The sequence below is a fragment of the Amaranthus tricolor genome, chromosome 17 (genome assembly GCF_026212465.1).
Source record: "Amaranthus tricolor cultivar Red isolate AtriRed21 chromosome 17, ASM2621246v1, whole genome shotgun sequence".
NCBI lineage: Eukaryota > Viridiplantae > Streptophyta > Magnoliopsida > Caryophyllales > Amaranthaceae > Amaranthus > Amaranthus tricolor.
The window spans coordinates 13222232-13239135 of record NC_080063.1 but is presented as its reverse complement, the minus strand read 5'-3'; the positions used below and the strand labels follow the sequence as shown (position 1 = coordinate 13239135).

Sequence of the window (16904 nt, the reverse complement as noted above, 5' to 3'; positions counted from 1 at the left end):
GTTGTTTTTGAGAATTATTTACAAATTATAGCCTTGAAGTTTAGGTCATTTGCGAATTACATTTTTGATTGTGAATAATAGCCATCAAAGTATCAATGTTTACGGTATTCAAGCCAAATTATAGGATTCCGACAATTTTAATGGTCGGAATTTTTTGTTAAGTGGTCGGAATCTTGTGATTTGGCCTGAATGTTGTATACATTAATACTTAGGTGGTTGTAATTCACATTAAAAGATAAGATTGAGATTGTAATTCAAAAAAGTCTAAACTTTAAGGTTTTAATTCGCAAATTATTCTATTTTTGATGAATACAAAGATTGTGTTGGACATTTAGTAAATTGGCGGCTTAGCTTAGTGGAGTTTCGATAAGCTCGTGGCTGCACGAATCCTCTATTGGATTCTAGGCCATATGCTCGATCTAGCATACCTGTTGCCCATAATATGATCATTTTATAATTTTAATATTAAAAACAAATGATGATAATAAAGGTTGTTTAAGAAATGAAAATTGGATTGAGTGTGTTTTAATTAGTGATTCTCCACCGATCTTCCTGCATGTCGGCAAGGTAGCCAATCCTCATTCCTCACTCGTGGGGAGAGGAAGCTATGTGGGGCCAACCATTTGTCGATGAAATGAACAAGATGAGAAATGGAATTTCCATTTTAAATCCTGAGAATATATAACAAAGTTTCATGTTACCCTACATAATATATTGTGGCATAGTAATTTTCTTTGGGAGTGTTAACCAAGAAAAGTATGATCCTAATTCCTATGTAAAAGAAAATTGGTCGTGAATTACAATATGAATTAGAAATAAAGATAGTTGTGGGTCGAATTTAAGTTGGATTTAATTGGATTTGTATTTAGATTTATTAACTACTATTTAAGCTGGACAATTATTCTAGGATGAGGTAGAACTGCTTATACTAAGAGTAGTTCTATAATTGACCTATAACTATTAAATTATCTGCGATTTTATACCGTTTAGAAATATTCAATATTCAAGTGGCTAGTTCGACCCATAAAAGAAGGATCTTTCTGTTAGAGGAAGATAACTCTTTAAAATTATATTAATTTAACACGAATTTGAGTAGATATTTTCATTCATAATATAAAACCTTTGGATGGTATGATGTAGTCTTAATAAAAGAGAAGAAATTCTGAAAAGCTTATAATTAATGCAGGGTTGAAAATAATTTATATTGTGGGAAAACTATTAATGATCCATTATTCAACCAGAAGAAAATTTGTCACAATATTTATTGATGCAGTCTTAAAAAGAGAATGAATGGTAGAAGCATTTACACTGAAAGTGAAGGAAAAAAAATTCTCTAAAGAATAATAAAAAGTTATAGGATATATCGCATATAAAAATTATGATTAAAGTTTGGGATGATAAACAACAAATCATAGTCATAAAGATACGGTCAAAGAGATTTCAACTTAAAAAAGACCTGCAAAGAAAAGTAAAACAAAACAAGGCAATACATTAAAACGGAAATTGATACTTAAATCATATATATATATATATATATATATATATATATATATATATATATATATATATATATATATATATATATATATATGACTTAATGGATAGAGTATCTGCATGTGGAGCAGAAGGTTCGGGATTCGACCCTTACTAGCCGCAGGTATTAACTGCGCACATCTCTCTTTACTCCCTTCTTGAAAGAACGGGTATGATTTGTCCACATCTTTCATACTCATTGTTATAGTTTTCACACAATGTTGAATGGTGTGATGTAGTCTTTTAAGAAAAAAGAAATTATGCAAAATTGTTACTATGTCAACATCAATTAGACGTTTGGTAGATAATAATTATAACAATATCAATACGTACAATATTAAAATGCTGTACTTAGCCTACGATGATAAATTTGTTACAGGTGTAATTGTAGTGAACGTAAAATGAAAATAATGGTAATTTTAGTAATTTTTTGATCAAAATGTTATTAAGAAGCCTCTTGAGATATACGCTTTTTATATTTTAAAATTAGCTCTAAAATCTAATAGCTCTCACTTTAATTTAAGTTATGTAGCAAATTTCACGACCAAAACTGAACGATTATTTTTTTTTATAAGACTATAGTGGAGTTGTTGAGAAGAGTATGTCCATTGATTTCCGCCGGTAGATAATTAAACGTAAACCCGCGTTAAGTACGTAACGAGTGACTCTCGTTTTCTGTGTAGGCGTATCTAATTGGACTTTTATTGTCTTCCCCAATTTCCATTTTTATTCTTTTATATATATTCCCATGACCCTCTATAATAGTAAAAAAAAATTGTTTTTAAAGAAAATGTAAAAATATGATATTAATTATTAAATATAGAGGGATTGAAATATGTAGATGAAATTTAAAGACAGTTAATATGTACGATATATTAAAAAGAAAATGGTGGACCAGTATTTAATAATAAAAATGACGCAAAATTATATGAACAATTTAAATAAGAAATAATGATAAATGAGAGGGAAGATAGGAGTATTTATATATTTGCTTTAACGAAATCATTGGCCTAAATGTTGTAGGCATTAATATTTTGCTGGAATTCATAAAAACTAATCTTTGAAATTGTAATTTGCAAATTATTCTTAAAAAGTAGGTAAAAATATATACTCTGTAAGAAAGCGGAAAAAATATATAGATGAAATAGAAAAATAGTTAAATGTCTAATAATAATAATAATAATAATAAACATAATAATAATAATAATAATAATAATAATAATAATAATAATTAAAAAAACTATATTAATTAATCAGTCCCTCTTTTATGAGATACAAGAATTTGTAGGAGTATTAATTAAATAAGAGGAATAGAAGTAAAAACCAGATTAGTAAGCTTGTCAAATTCTATTTCATGGCGCTTTTGTTTTCGTTCACCTAATAACACCATTTTCTCTCTCCTTTCCTTCTGCCACTTGCAGTATAGACGACGTAAGAAATCTCTCACTTCCCTCTCTATTTTCTTGTCTCTTTCTCTCTCTCTTCCTGTATCGCCATTTCATCGCTTATTTCTCGGTAAGTTTTTGTTCATTTTTGATTTAATTTTCTTTCATTTTTAGCTAGTTTTTCGCATGCAGACCATGTCGTTTTTTGATACGGTGATTGCTCTATCTCATTTTGTGAATTTTTTCATTCAATTGATCGATTTTTCCTTTTTTTTTTTTTATCAAAATTACATTTTATTTTTCTGAATATTGACTTGTGCAATTTTTATTTTGTGTGCAATTTGGTGAATCAACGTCATTTTGCTTTATCGCTAAGTGATTGAAGTGAATTTAGGAAATTTTCGTGCATTGAGTTGAATTTGGGGTATTATAGTGCTTTGAATTGTACGAGTGGAGAATCACTTAGTTGCTTTTTAAGTGAATTGTATCTATAGAAAGTTTACAATGAGGATGATTGAAATGGTCTAGTTAGGAATGCAATGATCTTTGCAAAGTATAGTCCATTGTGCGTTTGAAAATTTGCTGAAAAAACACGCCTATTCCTTATTGATCTTAAAAGTTACTGCAGGAGCAGAATTGTGGGACATAGAGAGTAGAGTAGAGGAGACAAAGTGGAAGAATTAATCGACCAAAAGAACATATACAAACGGGAGAGTGAAATGATCAATAGAATTGAAAGGATATTTATGGAAGAGTCCAATTGCAGTTCTTGTAGTACAGAGAAGTGAACTTTAGGGGCATGGCCGTGTGTTGAATTGGGAAATATGGATTTGTATAATTGCAGGAATTTTTATTTTCAAGACTTGGATTATTGCTAAGAATTAATCAAACAAAGGAAATTATAAATAGAATTCAGTAATGAAGTAAAATTTTAATCATTTTGATTTCCGGTAATGTAGGTCCATTTAATTATATGTTCTATCTTCTATAGTGCAATGTGGCATTAATACTATGCATTGTGTTCTGAGGATAGTGAATGGATTTTTTATACATGCCTTGTGAATGCTGTTTAGAAGGTTCACTGTGTACTTTAGTTGGTAAAAGGTGGGAGGGTTTGCTAGGTTTATTTCCATTCTAATTTGTGGTAGTTAGTGACTTTGAAGAAGTTAATTAGTAATTGTGGGCTACAAGGTTTGTAGCTGTTTATAGTGTATATATTCACAACTTTTGATCTTCTTGAGTGGTTGATAAATTTTAATGTTGGCATTTTGGACAACAAGTTGCTTATGCTAGTTAAATAATTGCCAAAATTACTCCAATATCTAAGGATACAAGTACATTTAAGTTTATACGATTGATGGTCAACTTTATTGTTTGAAAAATGGCCTTGAAAGACGGCCAGGGAATGTGTGCTTGTGAATTAGTGAAGTTGAAGAACTTATTTAGTTATTGTGAGTTACAAAGTTTTGAATTTGATTGTAGTGTATCTATGCACGAGTTTTATTCTTCCTGAGTGGTTGGTAGATTTTAATGTTAGGCGTTTTGAAGAACAAGTTGCTTATGACTGTATAATTAATTGTCGAAGTTACTCCATATCTATAAAAGTACATATAGGTTTGTAGGAATGGTAAATATCTTTATTGTTTGAAAGATAGGGAATGTGTGCGTTATGCTAATCATCGTCTGGTCAAGATTTCATATGCGTAATGATTGGATATGATGAGTAATCCTCCATCCTAACGAATTAGCTGCATTTGTTTTTGACACGAAAATTAAGAAACTAGGTATAGTGGGTTAATGTAGTGGGGTATTCAAAATTAAGAGAGAATATAGAGAGTAAAAGTGGTAGGGTCATGTTCAAAAAGTAGAAATGAGGCAAATTTAACAAGCATGTGTTATATATCTCCCTCATTTCTTGTGGGTGCATGTAGTTTTAAATTTTCCGCATTTTTGGGTTGCTGAAGTGTTTGACAATGTGACTTTTTTTTTCAAAAACAGTAAGCATCTTTATGTTCTCTTTTTCTTATGAAGTGAAGATCAAGAAGTATCTCTCTCGCGTCATGGCGTGGGGGAATGTGTATAAAAGGCGAATCAAAGTCTTTACCTTGGCCTTAATAATATACCTGGATTATAAGGTAAACACGCATAATTTCAGGAACTATCTCCCTTCATTTTAGTTTATCTTCTGTTCTTTTATTGTTTGCTAAATGGTGTTATCTTTTAACAGGCTTTGCAGCAGAGAGGTAAATGGATTAAAAACAAAACTAAAAAGGCTGCTTTGTGGAAAAAAGCTCATGAGCGCAATGCGAGGCGTATTCTCAACTTCATGATACAAATGGAAGGTTTGTGGGTAAAACTTGGACAATATTTGTCTACACGTGCTGATGTTCTTCCTGAAGCCTATATTCAGCTTCTCAAACAACTACAAGATTCTCTTCCTCCTCGACCCTTGAAGGAGGTTATTTTCATCTACTTATGGAATGTCAAAAACCACCTTTTCAGAAGAAATCATAAATTTATCACTTAGCGTTGAAGTCTGAGAACATTCTTTAAAACAATTTTAGAATGTAAACATTGTTTGCCATATGTTAACTTCAGAACATTTTGATATTTGTTGAAGAGCATGTTATTCGTGTACTAAATGTGTTTAACTGGAAGTTGTGTACTACTGTACTTTTTTATCTTGTAAACGCTGAAAATTGCTGGGTTTTTTTATATTTATATAAATTGAATGTAACTTTTCTGTGTTTCCCCTCAGGTGTGCAACACTATAGAGAAGGAGATGGGAAAATCTTTGGAGGAACTATTTTCGAAATTCGTAGAAGTCCCTCTGGCTACAGCATCAGTAAGATTTAGTAAATCCTAAATTTCACTTCATTTATAATCTGCAAAGTAAAAAATAAGCTTTCTAATTTTTTCAAAATATTCATGTCAGAGTGCAGTTTTCTAATGCATTAGCTTCCTTGAATTTGGAATCAAAAATGTTAAACTGTTTTTTTATCAAATCTTTTAGAAATTTTAAGATGAGAACTTATTTTCGTTGTTTATATCTTTTCTATTTTTACTATACGGAAATGACATTGTAAGGATGAAACAGTTTCAATATGTCTACATGGATAAGGTGAGATGTTAAAATAACATTCTATCTATTTATATCCAGAAATCCTTTAATCAGTGTTTTATTTAGTGTTATGTTTGTTATGTACCCTATTCTCTACAGAGTAGCAGTTGATCTTTGTGAAGCTTTCTTTTCATTATCACCAACTTATTCTTAAAGTTTCTCATTTCTTTGTTTAGTTTTAGGGATCTGCCACATGCTTTTATTAAACTATAACATTAGCCTCTTTTCGTCTCTTGGTGTATTTTTTTATGCAGATAGCACAAGTTCATCGTGCTACTCTAATAAATGGACAGGAAGTGGTGGTCAAAGTTCAGCATGATGGAATCAAGCGTGTTATATTGGAGGTTTATATTGCCTTTTTTACCCCCTTTCTGGCTTTTGTATTAGCTAGCACAACTAAAATAATCAAGAGAGCATGGGGCCTATAATATTTTAATGTAATATTCCTTCACTCAGGACTTGAAGAATGCTAAGTCAATTGTAGAGTGGATAGCTTGGGCTGAACCTGTTTACAATTTCAACCCCATGATAGATGAATGGTGCAGAGAAGCACCTAAAGAACTTGATTTTAACATTGAGGCTGGTACTTGTTTTATCATTATTTCAAGCCTGCTACGGATTTTCTTCAATGATTAATTTGTGAACTAATTTTGTTGTGTTATAGAGGCATGTTGTTACAGAAATTCTCTTCGTTATTGTAGAGAATACCCAAAAGGTGGCCAGAAATCTTGGTTGTGACAAGTCAAATAGTTATACAAGGGGTACAAATCTTGTTGATGTTTTGATTCCAGAAGTTATACAGGTAGCATTTTTTAGCTATATTTTTTTACTGGGTGGTATATGACACAGAAATGTATAGGTGTTTAGTAAATGGTATATATGAGAATTGATTTCATTTCCATCAGGTATTGACATAAGCTACAAATAAATGAAAATGGCTCGTACAAAAACTTTACATTTCTTAGGAAATTGACAAGAATAATCTCAATTCTCAACTATGGTCCTTTTTCTTCAGGATGCTCCCTAGTCCCTAGTTTGAATTATTCTACAAAAATTCTAACTTTTGAATTTAGATGTTATATTCCCAAATTGATCCTTAGTTATTAAATTTCTTTTAATAATTGATTTTCTGCTGTATTTTCTATATATTGTTTCATTTTTCTCTTTCCCCTCCCATACCCATCTAGATTATGCGCTTTATCATTATTAGTCTTATCAAACTAGTTGTTTTAGGTCAGTTTATCTTTGTGGGAAAATACCCCCTCAAAGTTGGAACGCATAGTTGGAATTACTGCAAGAAAATGGATAGAATTAGGTTTATTAGTAGGGGTGCTGATTCGGATCATCGGGTCGATTTCAGGTCAGGTGCTTCAGGTTTAGGTCTTGTGTCCACGTTGATTTTATATAATTTTAAATTCATTTTGAAGTAGGGTCAAGTCGTGTTTGGTCACAAGGTCGGGTAAATATTGGGTCGGTCTGTTTTGAAACCTCTAATTATTAGTGTCAAATTTTCCTATGTCTTTTGTTTCAAAGGACTTTGTAGTGAATGAGAATCAGTATATGTGCACATTTTAGGAATCCAATTTGAATGGAAAAGTAAGTACCTAGTACAAGACTTGTTTTGGGTGCAATTTGTGACAAATTATGAAATCTCAAACAACCATGAAAATTAGGATCATCCCATTAGTTATATCATGTTAGATACTTATTTTTTTCATTATTGTTTACACATATGAAATCTGACTCTTTCCCTGGTTTATTTTCTTATTTCCCCCTTCTTTCAGTCTACTGAGAAAGTGATTATTTTGGAGTACATGGATGGGGTTCGCTTAAATGATTTAGATGCTCTGCAAGCATTGGGTGTTGATAGAAAAAAGCTGGTGGAGGAAATTACTCGTGCGTATGCCCACCAAATTTATGTTGATGGCCTCTTCAATGGTGATCCCCATCCTGGTACATATCTTCTTCTGTCCTTCCTTTCTTCTAGTCCATTAACTTGTGATGTTCATTACCTTTAAAGATGCTTATAGATAAATGTGTAATTCAAATTGCAGTGCCATAACTTGAATTTTAAATATTTAGTTGTCGTGCCAAACCAGGAAACTTTCTTGTGAGCAAAGAGTATCCACATCGTCCGATTCTGCTAGACTTTGGCCTCACAAAGTCCCTTCCTATGACCACAAAACAAGCTTTGGCAAAAATGCTCTTAGCAGCTGCGGAGGTTAGTTGGAATTCTTTGTGTTTCTATTACATAAGGTGAAATTTCCCTTGTTAAGATATTATATCCTTATTCTCAACAATCTCTTTTAGTTTTTTGAGTTATTGGAAGCATGAAATTCTTGAATTATGAAGAAAATTATTTGTAATCCACAAATCAAGAGTGCAACTTAGTTCTAAAAAAAGGGCAGCAGGACACAAAAAGCCTTCACACATTGAGGGTCTGAGGAAGGGTTCCACCACATAGGCGATGTGGGCAAACCTTAACCTGCATTTTTGCAAGAGTTTGCATTTTAGCCATGACTCATGAGTACAACTTAGTTATTGACTAAAAATCGAGGCATGTGATGTAATACTTTCTTCCCTTGATTAAACGGTGATCTGATAATTTTGTGGGGTTTTTATGCTGTACGTAGAATTGATACTTATGCCTTTTGCCTTCACCTTAAGGTGTAGCAAACACTTTTATGCTCAATACAAGGCAGTTCCTTTTGTTGTATTAGTATGTTGCTTATTAAATATTTTGGTAATGTGTTGTCTGCATAATTAGGTTTTCTATTCATTAATTTGAATCACAAATGAAATTTCGGAGTATGGCCTCATATTATTTTAGGCAACTTTTGGTATTTTGGTCTGGCAGTTACTTTGGCAGGAATGAGATTTTATGTTGAGATAGAGTGACATGCTAAACAACACAACAATAGCATTTTCTCTTTTCAAAACCTGTGTTGGTAGTTTTGGGCTGGACCAATAGTAATTTTTTTGACATGAATACTGTGATGTATTGGCTGGTTATGATACCATTTATGTTAGACTGATGGTTGCAATAAGATGTATACTTATTAAAGTAATTTACGTTGTTTGTTGTGTCTATTATGGTATCAGTTTTAGAATATTATGATGGGAACCCGGATGTCTTTACTTTAGTTTTGAAATAATTTTCTTTATTGTGCATATACTGAATGCACAAAGACAAATTGTGCACCTTAGAAGTTACCAGATTAATGGACTTACAAATTATTTGATGGTACAAATGGCAGGGGGATCATGTGGCTCTTTTGTCTGCATTTGCAGAAATGGGACTTAAATTACGCATGGACTTACCCGAACAGGCAATGGAGGTGACAACTGTTTTCTTTCGTAGCTCTACTCCTGCAAGTGAAGCTTCTGTGAGTATCCAATTGGAATCAAATTCACCTGTTTTTATATTTTACATATCTTATAGTACTGAATCTCCGTGTTCTATCCAGGAAACATTGAAGAACTTCACAGAAGAAAGAGCAAAAAAAATGAAGGACTTGCAGGAAAAATTGAAGCTTGATGATAAACAAGCTAAACGGTTTAATCCTGTATGTTCGCTTGCTTTTATGAATGATCATAGTCTCATACCCTATTGTTCTTGTTGTACATTTATCTAACTATTGCAATTACTGCTTCTAGGTTGATGCCTTTCCTGGAGATATAGTGATATTTACTCGGGTGCTTAATCTTTTAAGAGGTCTGGTCTTATTGCCTTCATGAGATGATTTTTAGTATAAATCTATCTAATGTAATAGCTACGTTAAAAGTTAGCCAGCATGATTTTCTGTGATATGAATCAAGGTCTTTCTGCTACAATGGATGTTCGCATTGTCTACTTTGAAATCATGAGACCATTTGCCGAGTCTGTTTTGGGAGGGTATGTTGATCTTCAATTCGTTGTGGATGTATTTATTTAAAAGTAATCTTTATTTGACATGTATTTTTCTTGCCTGTCAGAATCATTAATAATGGACCAGCAACAAGTACACAATGGCTCTGTGATACTCCTGTGCATTCAGATGTGGAGGGCAAGCTGCGGATGCTCTTAACTGATCTGGGAAATGCCGGAAAGATACTTGGAATTCAGGTACGTTGTTTTATGTTTTCCGATATATGATTAAATCTAAATTGTGGTGTATCTGCCTTTATTGACTATATGTTCCCCCTTGTATACAACATGAAATATGCACGCAGTTAGCTGTTAGGATGCCTATATGTTCATTGTTCACATGTCAAAAAGAGAAATTTTAAAAGAAAGTTTGAAGTTAAAATACCACCATTGTAAATATTGTTTGTACCACTTTATTTAGAGGTTTAAATGACCTTTAGCATGTTGATCAGGTTACCTTTTATTTTATTTTTTTGAAATAAAAAATAACAAACAAAATTTTGAAATAAAAAATAAAAAAACTACACAACTCCTATTGTGACACTTGTGAGGCCTACCCTTGCTTCATATATATATATATATATATATATATATATATATATAGGGGCAGGATCAGGTGAAAACAATTAAAGAGGTGAAAACTAAAAACCAGACTGAGATATACATACTGTGACAAAAGGTGTACATACTATCTTATAGGGTGTACATATTTTTATGAAGGAAAAAAGTTCATATAATTTATAGAAATGTCATCCGAATATGTACACCTTTGAAGCATGTACATACACCTTTTAAAAAATGTACAATTATTTACAAAATTGCCATTGGAATATGTACACTAATTAAGCTTTTATGTACACCTGTTTTTAATTTTCACCATTTTAATTAGTTTTCACATGATCAAAAACCTATATATATATATGGTCAAGTTCCAATGATCTACCTAATAATTTTCTCCTTTATGGGTATGAGTTGCCGCCGTCTTTCCCTCCCCTGACCTTGACCTTAGTTTTTTTATGAGCGGATATAATGGATAGGATGATGATGATGATGATGATGATGATGCTTCGTCTATCATTGTTAATACACATTCCCTAAGACATAATATGAAACTTGGAAAGCCACTTAATTTTATGTTACCTATTGGACAATATTTTGAATTTAACAATAGTCTCAATATATTCTTCAAAGAATATTTGTTTTAAATGTTTGAATGTGAATTTGCTTCTTTTCAAGCACTATACCAATATAACCATTTACAGTCAAACTATTGAGCATTTACAATCAACAAAAGCATTTGTTGAGTTCTCATCAAGTTACTTATCGAGATCTAAATTTTTCTTATGTCAATTAGATTTGTGCCTACAAGGATGGGGAAGTCATCATTGACACTGCTGCTGGAGTGCTTGGAAAGTACGATCCCCGCCCTGTTCAGCCTGATTCATTGTTTCCTGTCTTTTCAGTAACAAAGGGCATAACAGCAGGACTGCTTCATTGGTTAGTGGATAACAGGTAAATTTTGTTCATAGCTGTTCTAAGTTATGAATTGCAATGGCTGAACAAAGCTATGAACTTCTAATGGGATTTTCATGATTTTTTCACTTTCATAATATCATTTAGGAAGTAATACTACTTCGGGTTCTGGGTAATGATTTTTCTGTCAAAGTGTTATAGTGTGAACCCTTGTGCCCTCTACTGTCTTCTTCCAAGAGCACTAAACGATACCAATAAAGTTTCTTTATTTTCCCGTTTTCTTTTTCCCTCTCTTTGCTAATCAATTTGTGCTAAAATTCTACATTTTGGGTAATGATTTTTCTGCTAAAATGTTGAATCAAAAAATTTGGGTGACACCTCAAAAAATTGTCTAGGACTGTTATGAGTGATGGAATGTAAAACCCCGACTTCTTCCGGGTCAGCAAGAGTACCTATAGGGGCTGTAAACTGATCCCACAAACTATCAAAATTCTCTCCAGCCCTCTTGCACACCCTGAGAACTTCCAAGGAGATCACCAATCTAAAGACTACTTCAAATGAAACACACTTAACTATGGAATTCTTAGCAAATTAATTTTTATTAAGATACACCTTGTTAATAAAGGTAGTACTATCAATCCTTTAAAGTTGTTTTGTTTTCGTTCCAGATCTCAACTTGGGGTATTAAGTGAAATTCCTTTCTTTTGTATTTGTGGTTGACAGACATTCAACTTTGAAATAGTTTATATTTCTCCTTCTGTTTTAGGGTGTTTGGGTGATGAGCAGAGTTAGTTGGTTTTGCAAACCAATTACTTCATCCTTCTTTTAGTCGCCTGCTCCACTTGGTTATTGCAATTTAAGTAAGCCTTTATCCTTCTTTCTTCATTTCCCAGTAGATTCGAGTTGGTTGGTCTGTGCAAATCAATTAGCCTTCATTCTTCTTTTAGTCATCTACTCCACTCTACATTTCCAACTGGATTCTAATCAAAGAATTACATTTAATGAGCCGTTTTAATATAGTTCATTAATTAGGAAAGAAGAAAAAGAAAGCCCTAGAACATGCTCCTATTTGAAAAATCTGACAGGTAGTAAGAGTTTGACTGTTCATGGTCGAATTCTAATGCTGGTAGGCAATCGTTGCAGAAATATTGTGTTGGGTCGACTAAAATGAAAAATGAGTGTGGGGGAGGAGTTTGACTCAGTTCCATCCAAACATAAATAGAGGGATATGAAACCCTATCCAAGAACTGAACCAAACTACAAGGTCAATAAGGAGGATCACTTCCTTTGTTCCTTTTCTTTCTCTTCCACTGAACCAAACATCCTGAAGGATCTTTAATTGTCTAAATATTACTTGCATACGCCTCTAGTCTCTAGGAATTTGATTGACATGCATGAAAAATTGTCTTGTTGAAATTTTTGGTACATGATTGACATGCACAAAATTTGTGTGTTTTGTAAAGTTTGTGTCAAATAATTTTTTTTGATTCTGTTTCTGCAGTAAGCTGAGGTATGATGAAAATATATCTTCTATATGGCCTGAATTTGCATCAAACAGTAAGGATATGATAAAGGTATTGTATTTAAATGCTCAAGGACATTGTTAATCCCTTCTATTTTATGTTGTTTCTCCTACATTATTTGTTTTGTTACTTTACAAGCTTTTCTTCAACAGGTTCATCATGTTCTTAATCATACATCTGGTCTCCACAATGCATTGGCCAACATCATGAAAGAGAATCCTCTATTGGTATCTGATTGGAATGAGTGCTTGCAACGAATTGCTGAGTCCATTCCTGAGTGTGAACCTGGTCAACTGCAGCTGTATCATTATCTTTCATTTGGATGGCTATGTGGTGGAATTGTTGAGGTTTTAATCTTGTCATTTACTACAGTCGAGTAATATGCCTGTTTTAACATTTACAGTAGTTCTCATAATTCTTGGATATGGTTTTGATGACTAGTTTGTTTCTATTTTTTTATCGGTTATATTGTTGCTGTTTAGGCTGGTTTGTTCTCTTGTCTTGAGTGCAGTTTGATTCGTTTTTTCTGCATTAAATATGATCTATCTTAAATTTAATATATCTCAGTCTGTATGGGCTGCTGCAGCTTCCCTCCACATATTCTGCTCCACCTGGAAAAATTGTCATGTACCTGGTAATCTAGCAAAACCCGAACAATACTCTTAACGAGATGGTACAAATCATCCTGAACTGAAACTGGCCTCTCCAGAATTGATCTGAAAGTTGATATGACAAATATTGATGGGGATTTTCATTTAATATTGTTATGAATACATCGATAGATCTCCTAACACAAATTGATTCAAACTAAACGAGAACAAAACTTAATGATTTGTCACCCATATGACTTTAACTGAACTATACCCAATCTGATCAAACATTTATGGGGTTCATGGTCCTGAGTATGCTATTCTCTGCCCAAGTTCATTGTGGTTTCTACTCATTCACTATAACTACATCGTAGTGTATATAACCAGCTTAATTATACAGTGTTTTTTCATATAACAGCATGCAACTGGGAAGAAATTTCAGGAGATTCTTGAAGAAGCATTCATTCGTCCGCTAAGTATTGAGGGTGAGCTGTATATTGGCATCCCCCCAGGCAAGTTTTTACATTCTTGTGATGTTGATATTTCTTTTGAAGCTTGACCTGGTTAAATTTTTCGTAAAAGTTCAACTAGATTGGAATATTTTACGAACAATTGTGAGAAAACACAGTATAACAAATTCCATTGTCACCATTTTTTGTTCCTCTACTTTCTCTTAATTTTTCCATTTCTCTCGTATATTTCTGGATTCAGGAGTTGAAGATCGACTAGCAGCACTTACGCTGGACACTGATGATCTTAAGAAGCTGTCTTTGTTGAGTGCTCGTTCTGACCTGCCTTCCACCTTCCAGCCTAGCCAAATTGCTCAGGTTGCCACTGCACTCCCTGCTCTATTCAATTCTCTATTTGTCCGCCGTGCTATCATCCCTGCTGCTAATGGACACTGCTCTGCTCGTGCTCTGGCACGTTATTATGCTTCATTGGCCGATTGTGGAGCTATTCCGAAACTACCCTCTTCCGCACCGCCCCTTGGAAGCCACATCCATATTCCAAAGTTTACATCTGAGAAGCTTCATAAGAAAGAAAACAGTACCCGCAAGAAGCGTCTAAATGTGGTTTCTCTATGCAGAACCATGATGTCTGAAAATTTTAATCATGAAAAACGTAAAAAGAGTGTGAAGACTTCTAGTTACGATAGAGTTCCGAGTGATGAGGGTAGTAGCACTAGCAGCAACCTTGAGGAAAATACATATGACGTAGATATGAAACGTGATGATCACAAAAAGACAATTGTGAAGATTTTCAGTAACTTTAGAATTCATGATGCCTTCATGGGTTTTGGAGAATATGAGAGCTTTGCTTTGCCAAACGGAGATTTCGGGTTAGGATTTAAGCGTATAACTTCCAATGATGGATCTGTTATTGGCTTTGGTCACTCGGGAATGGGTGGATCAACTGGTTTTTGTGACGTAAAAAACAGGTTTTCTATAGCCATTACCCTAAACAAAATGTCATTCGGGGCTGTCACGGGAAAGATTATTCAGCTGGTTTGTTCAGAATTGAACCTCCCCATGCCCCGGGAGTTGAAAGGTCTCGGTGACGGGGAAGGAAGTTCAGAGATGATTTCTGAAATGCCTTTGATTAATTAAGTTTTGTTTCTTTTTCTTAATTTTTACTCATGGTGATCATATTTTTCCCTTTTCTTTTTAAAATAAAATAAAATTTATGTAATTAATTTATTAATTATATCTAAAGAATGATCATTCTAAGCAATTGTAGAAAGGTGACGGTGATGCTATGAAGTTGTATATGAATATACGAGTAAATCTTTGATTAAAATTTGTCTACATGATCACATCTCACGGTTTGTGCCTTTGTGGTACACTACATCAGTAGTACGGCCTGTGTCCCTTTGTGTCTGCTTCGGCAGTCTGGACATATATGGTATATGCCTGGACATGCAGGGAATATATGTATGCCTCTCATTCATGCCTGTGACCCTGTGATGTTTAATTGTTGAGCTCACGACTTCAATACAAGAAGTTCATATGTTGATAATTTGTATTAGTTGATTTTTCAATCCATGTATGATGCACGTCTCACGGTAATATTGTTTTTATACAATAATTTGTGTTCAAAAAATTTCTCAAAGTAAGCTTCGAGAAATGTTAATTTTCAAGATAAGTGTTTTCGTGTTCGAGTCTAAGGTCAGGTTTGTTCACATTTATTAATAGCGAACAAGAGAAAAAAATTATCACGACTTTAGTAACAACAAACAAAATAAAGATAGTGTCATAGCTTATAAAAATTTGAAGGGATAAATAAACAATGGTTTTATTTTTTTTGTCCCTTTAAACGTTATGATTTTGTCTCTCTTTTGTTCGTTGTTAATAACAAACTAACAATGAACAAAGTCTAGGTAAATTTATTTTCGCTTGTTCGTTTTTAATAACAATGAACAAATTTGACTTTAGGCTCGGACATGAAAACACTTATTTTGGGAATTAAAATTTTCCAAAGCTTATTTTGGAATTTTTTTTAAAAAAAGATTATTTTATTCAATTTCTCGAAAAAGTATCATCCACATAGATTCTCTATTTATTTTGATTTTGTACAATCTCAACCTATAGATTTAAATCCTTCATATCTTGTTCTATTCTTGCGCTTCAAATTAACATTTATCTTTCTCGCCCTCTTTTTAAGTTTCCTGAATTTTAACTTTTGATTTTCTTTATTGCTCACTACTTAAACCATTTTAAACGATTATATTATAATTACGAAAAATGAGGATGAGTGACTAAATCTGAGTCTAACTTAAACAGATGGGGTGAGAATTAAAAAAAAATTACGTGCTTCTATTACAATTTGAGTTAACTATGTACGAGTATTATGCAATGAATCCAAAGACATAAAAAATTTTAAAAAATTATTATTTGCATGGTGTCTCATGAATCAAAATATTTATAATTAATAATTAATACTAACTACTAATAATGTTCTTTGATTAAAGCACAATTTATTATACTACTATAAGATAATTTAATTATTTAATTGTAAAACATATTTCATATATGGATTAAATAATTCAACATACACAAATTATATAATATAAATTTTTTATTTTAATATCGTTCATAGACGATATCTAATAATGTTATCATTGTACTCAGAAAATTAAAGAAAAGATGGAGAGGAAACAAGATTAGCTAGAAAACGCGTCTTGGCAGTCTAGCATGTATCCAATTGCCAAGAAAGGGTACTTTAGATCATACCTAATTTTCTATTATATAAAACCAAAGCACTATATCAATTTGAAGAAAAAAAAATATAAAGAAATTATTTACGAAAATTGTCGAAAATAATTTAATTTTTCACTCATTCTGCGCTACAAATAATTTCATCTTTAAATTATTA

The 16904-nt window shown here is 32.6% G+C and overlaps 1 protein-coding gene across 4 annotated transcripts; it reads left to right on the top strand.

The window, feature by feature from the left end:
- The first annotated feature begins 2839 nt into the window (after positions 1–2839).
- Positions 2840–15691, top strand: LOC130803845 (uncharacterized). 4 transcript variants are annotated; one of them, XM_057668045.1, is made up of 19 exons: positions 2840–3048; positions 4950–5053; positions 5146–5376; positions 5677–5763; positions 6294–6383; positions 6496–6622; positions 6741–6841; positions 7824–7992; positions 8139–8260; positions 9297–9425; positions 9507–9605; positions 9697–9754; positions 9859–9934; positions 10015–10144; positions 11301–11458; positions 12921–12993; positions 13095–13289; positions 13951–14044; positions 14244–15690. In XM_057668045.1, the coding sequence occupies exons 2-19, from the start codon at positions 4979–4981 to the stop codon at positions 15137–15139; spliced, it is 2910 nt and encodes a 969-aa protein (XP_057524028.1). In that variant the 5' UTR covers positions 2840–3048; positions 4950–4978; the 3' UTR covers positions 15140–15690. The 4 variants fall into 4 exon arrangements, with proteins under 4 accessions (XP_057524028.1, XP_057524029.1, XP_057524027.1 ...); XM_057668046.1 differs by having other exon boundaries at positions 4955–5053; positions 14244–15689; XM_057668044.1 differs by having other exon boundaries at positions 4917–5053; positions 14244–15689.
- The last annotated feature ends 1213 nt before the right edge of the window (positions 15692–16904 follow it).

Excerpts from the sequence above, each read along its gene's own strand:
- LOC130803845 (XM_057668044.1), top strand. The coding sequence starts at position 4,928 with ATGTTCTCTTTTTCTTATGAAGTGAAGATCAAGAAGTATCTCTCTCGC. Across the intron at positions 6,623-6,740 it reads TGATTTTAACATTGAGGCTG|AGAATACCCAAAAGGTGGCC; the intron begins GTACTTGTTTTA and ends TCGTTATTGTAG. Across the intron at positions 11,459-12,920 it reads CATTGGTTAGTGGATAACAG|TAAGCTGAGGTATGATGAAA; the intron begins GTAAATTTTGTT and ends CTGTTTCTGCAG.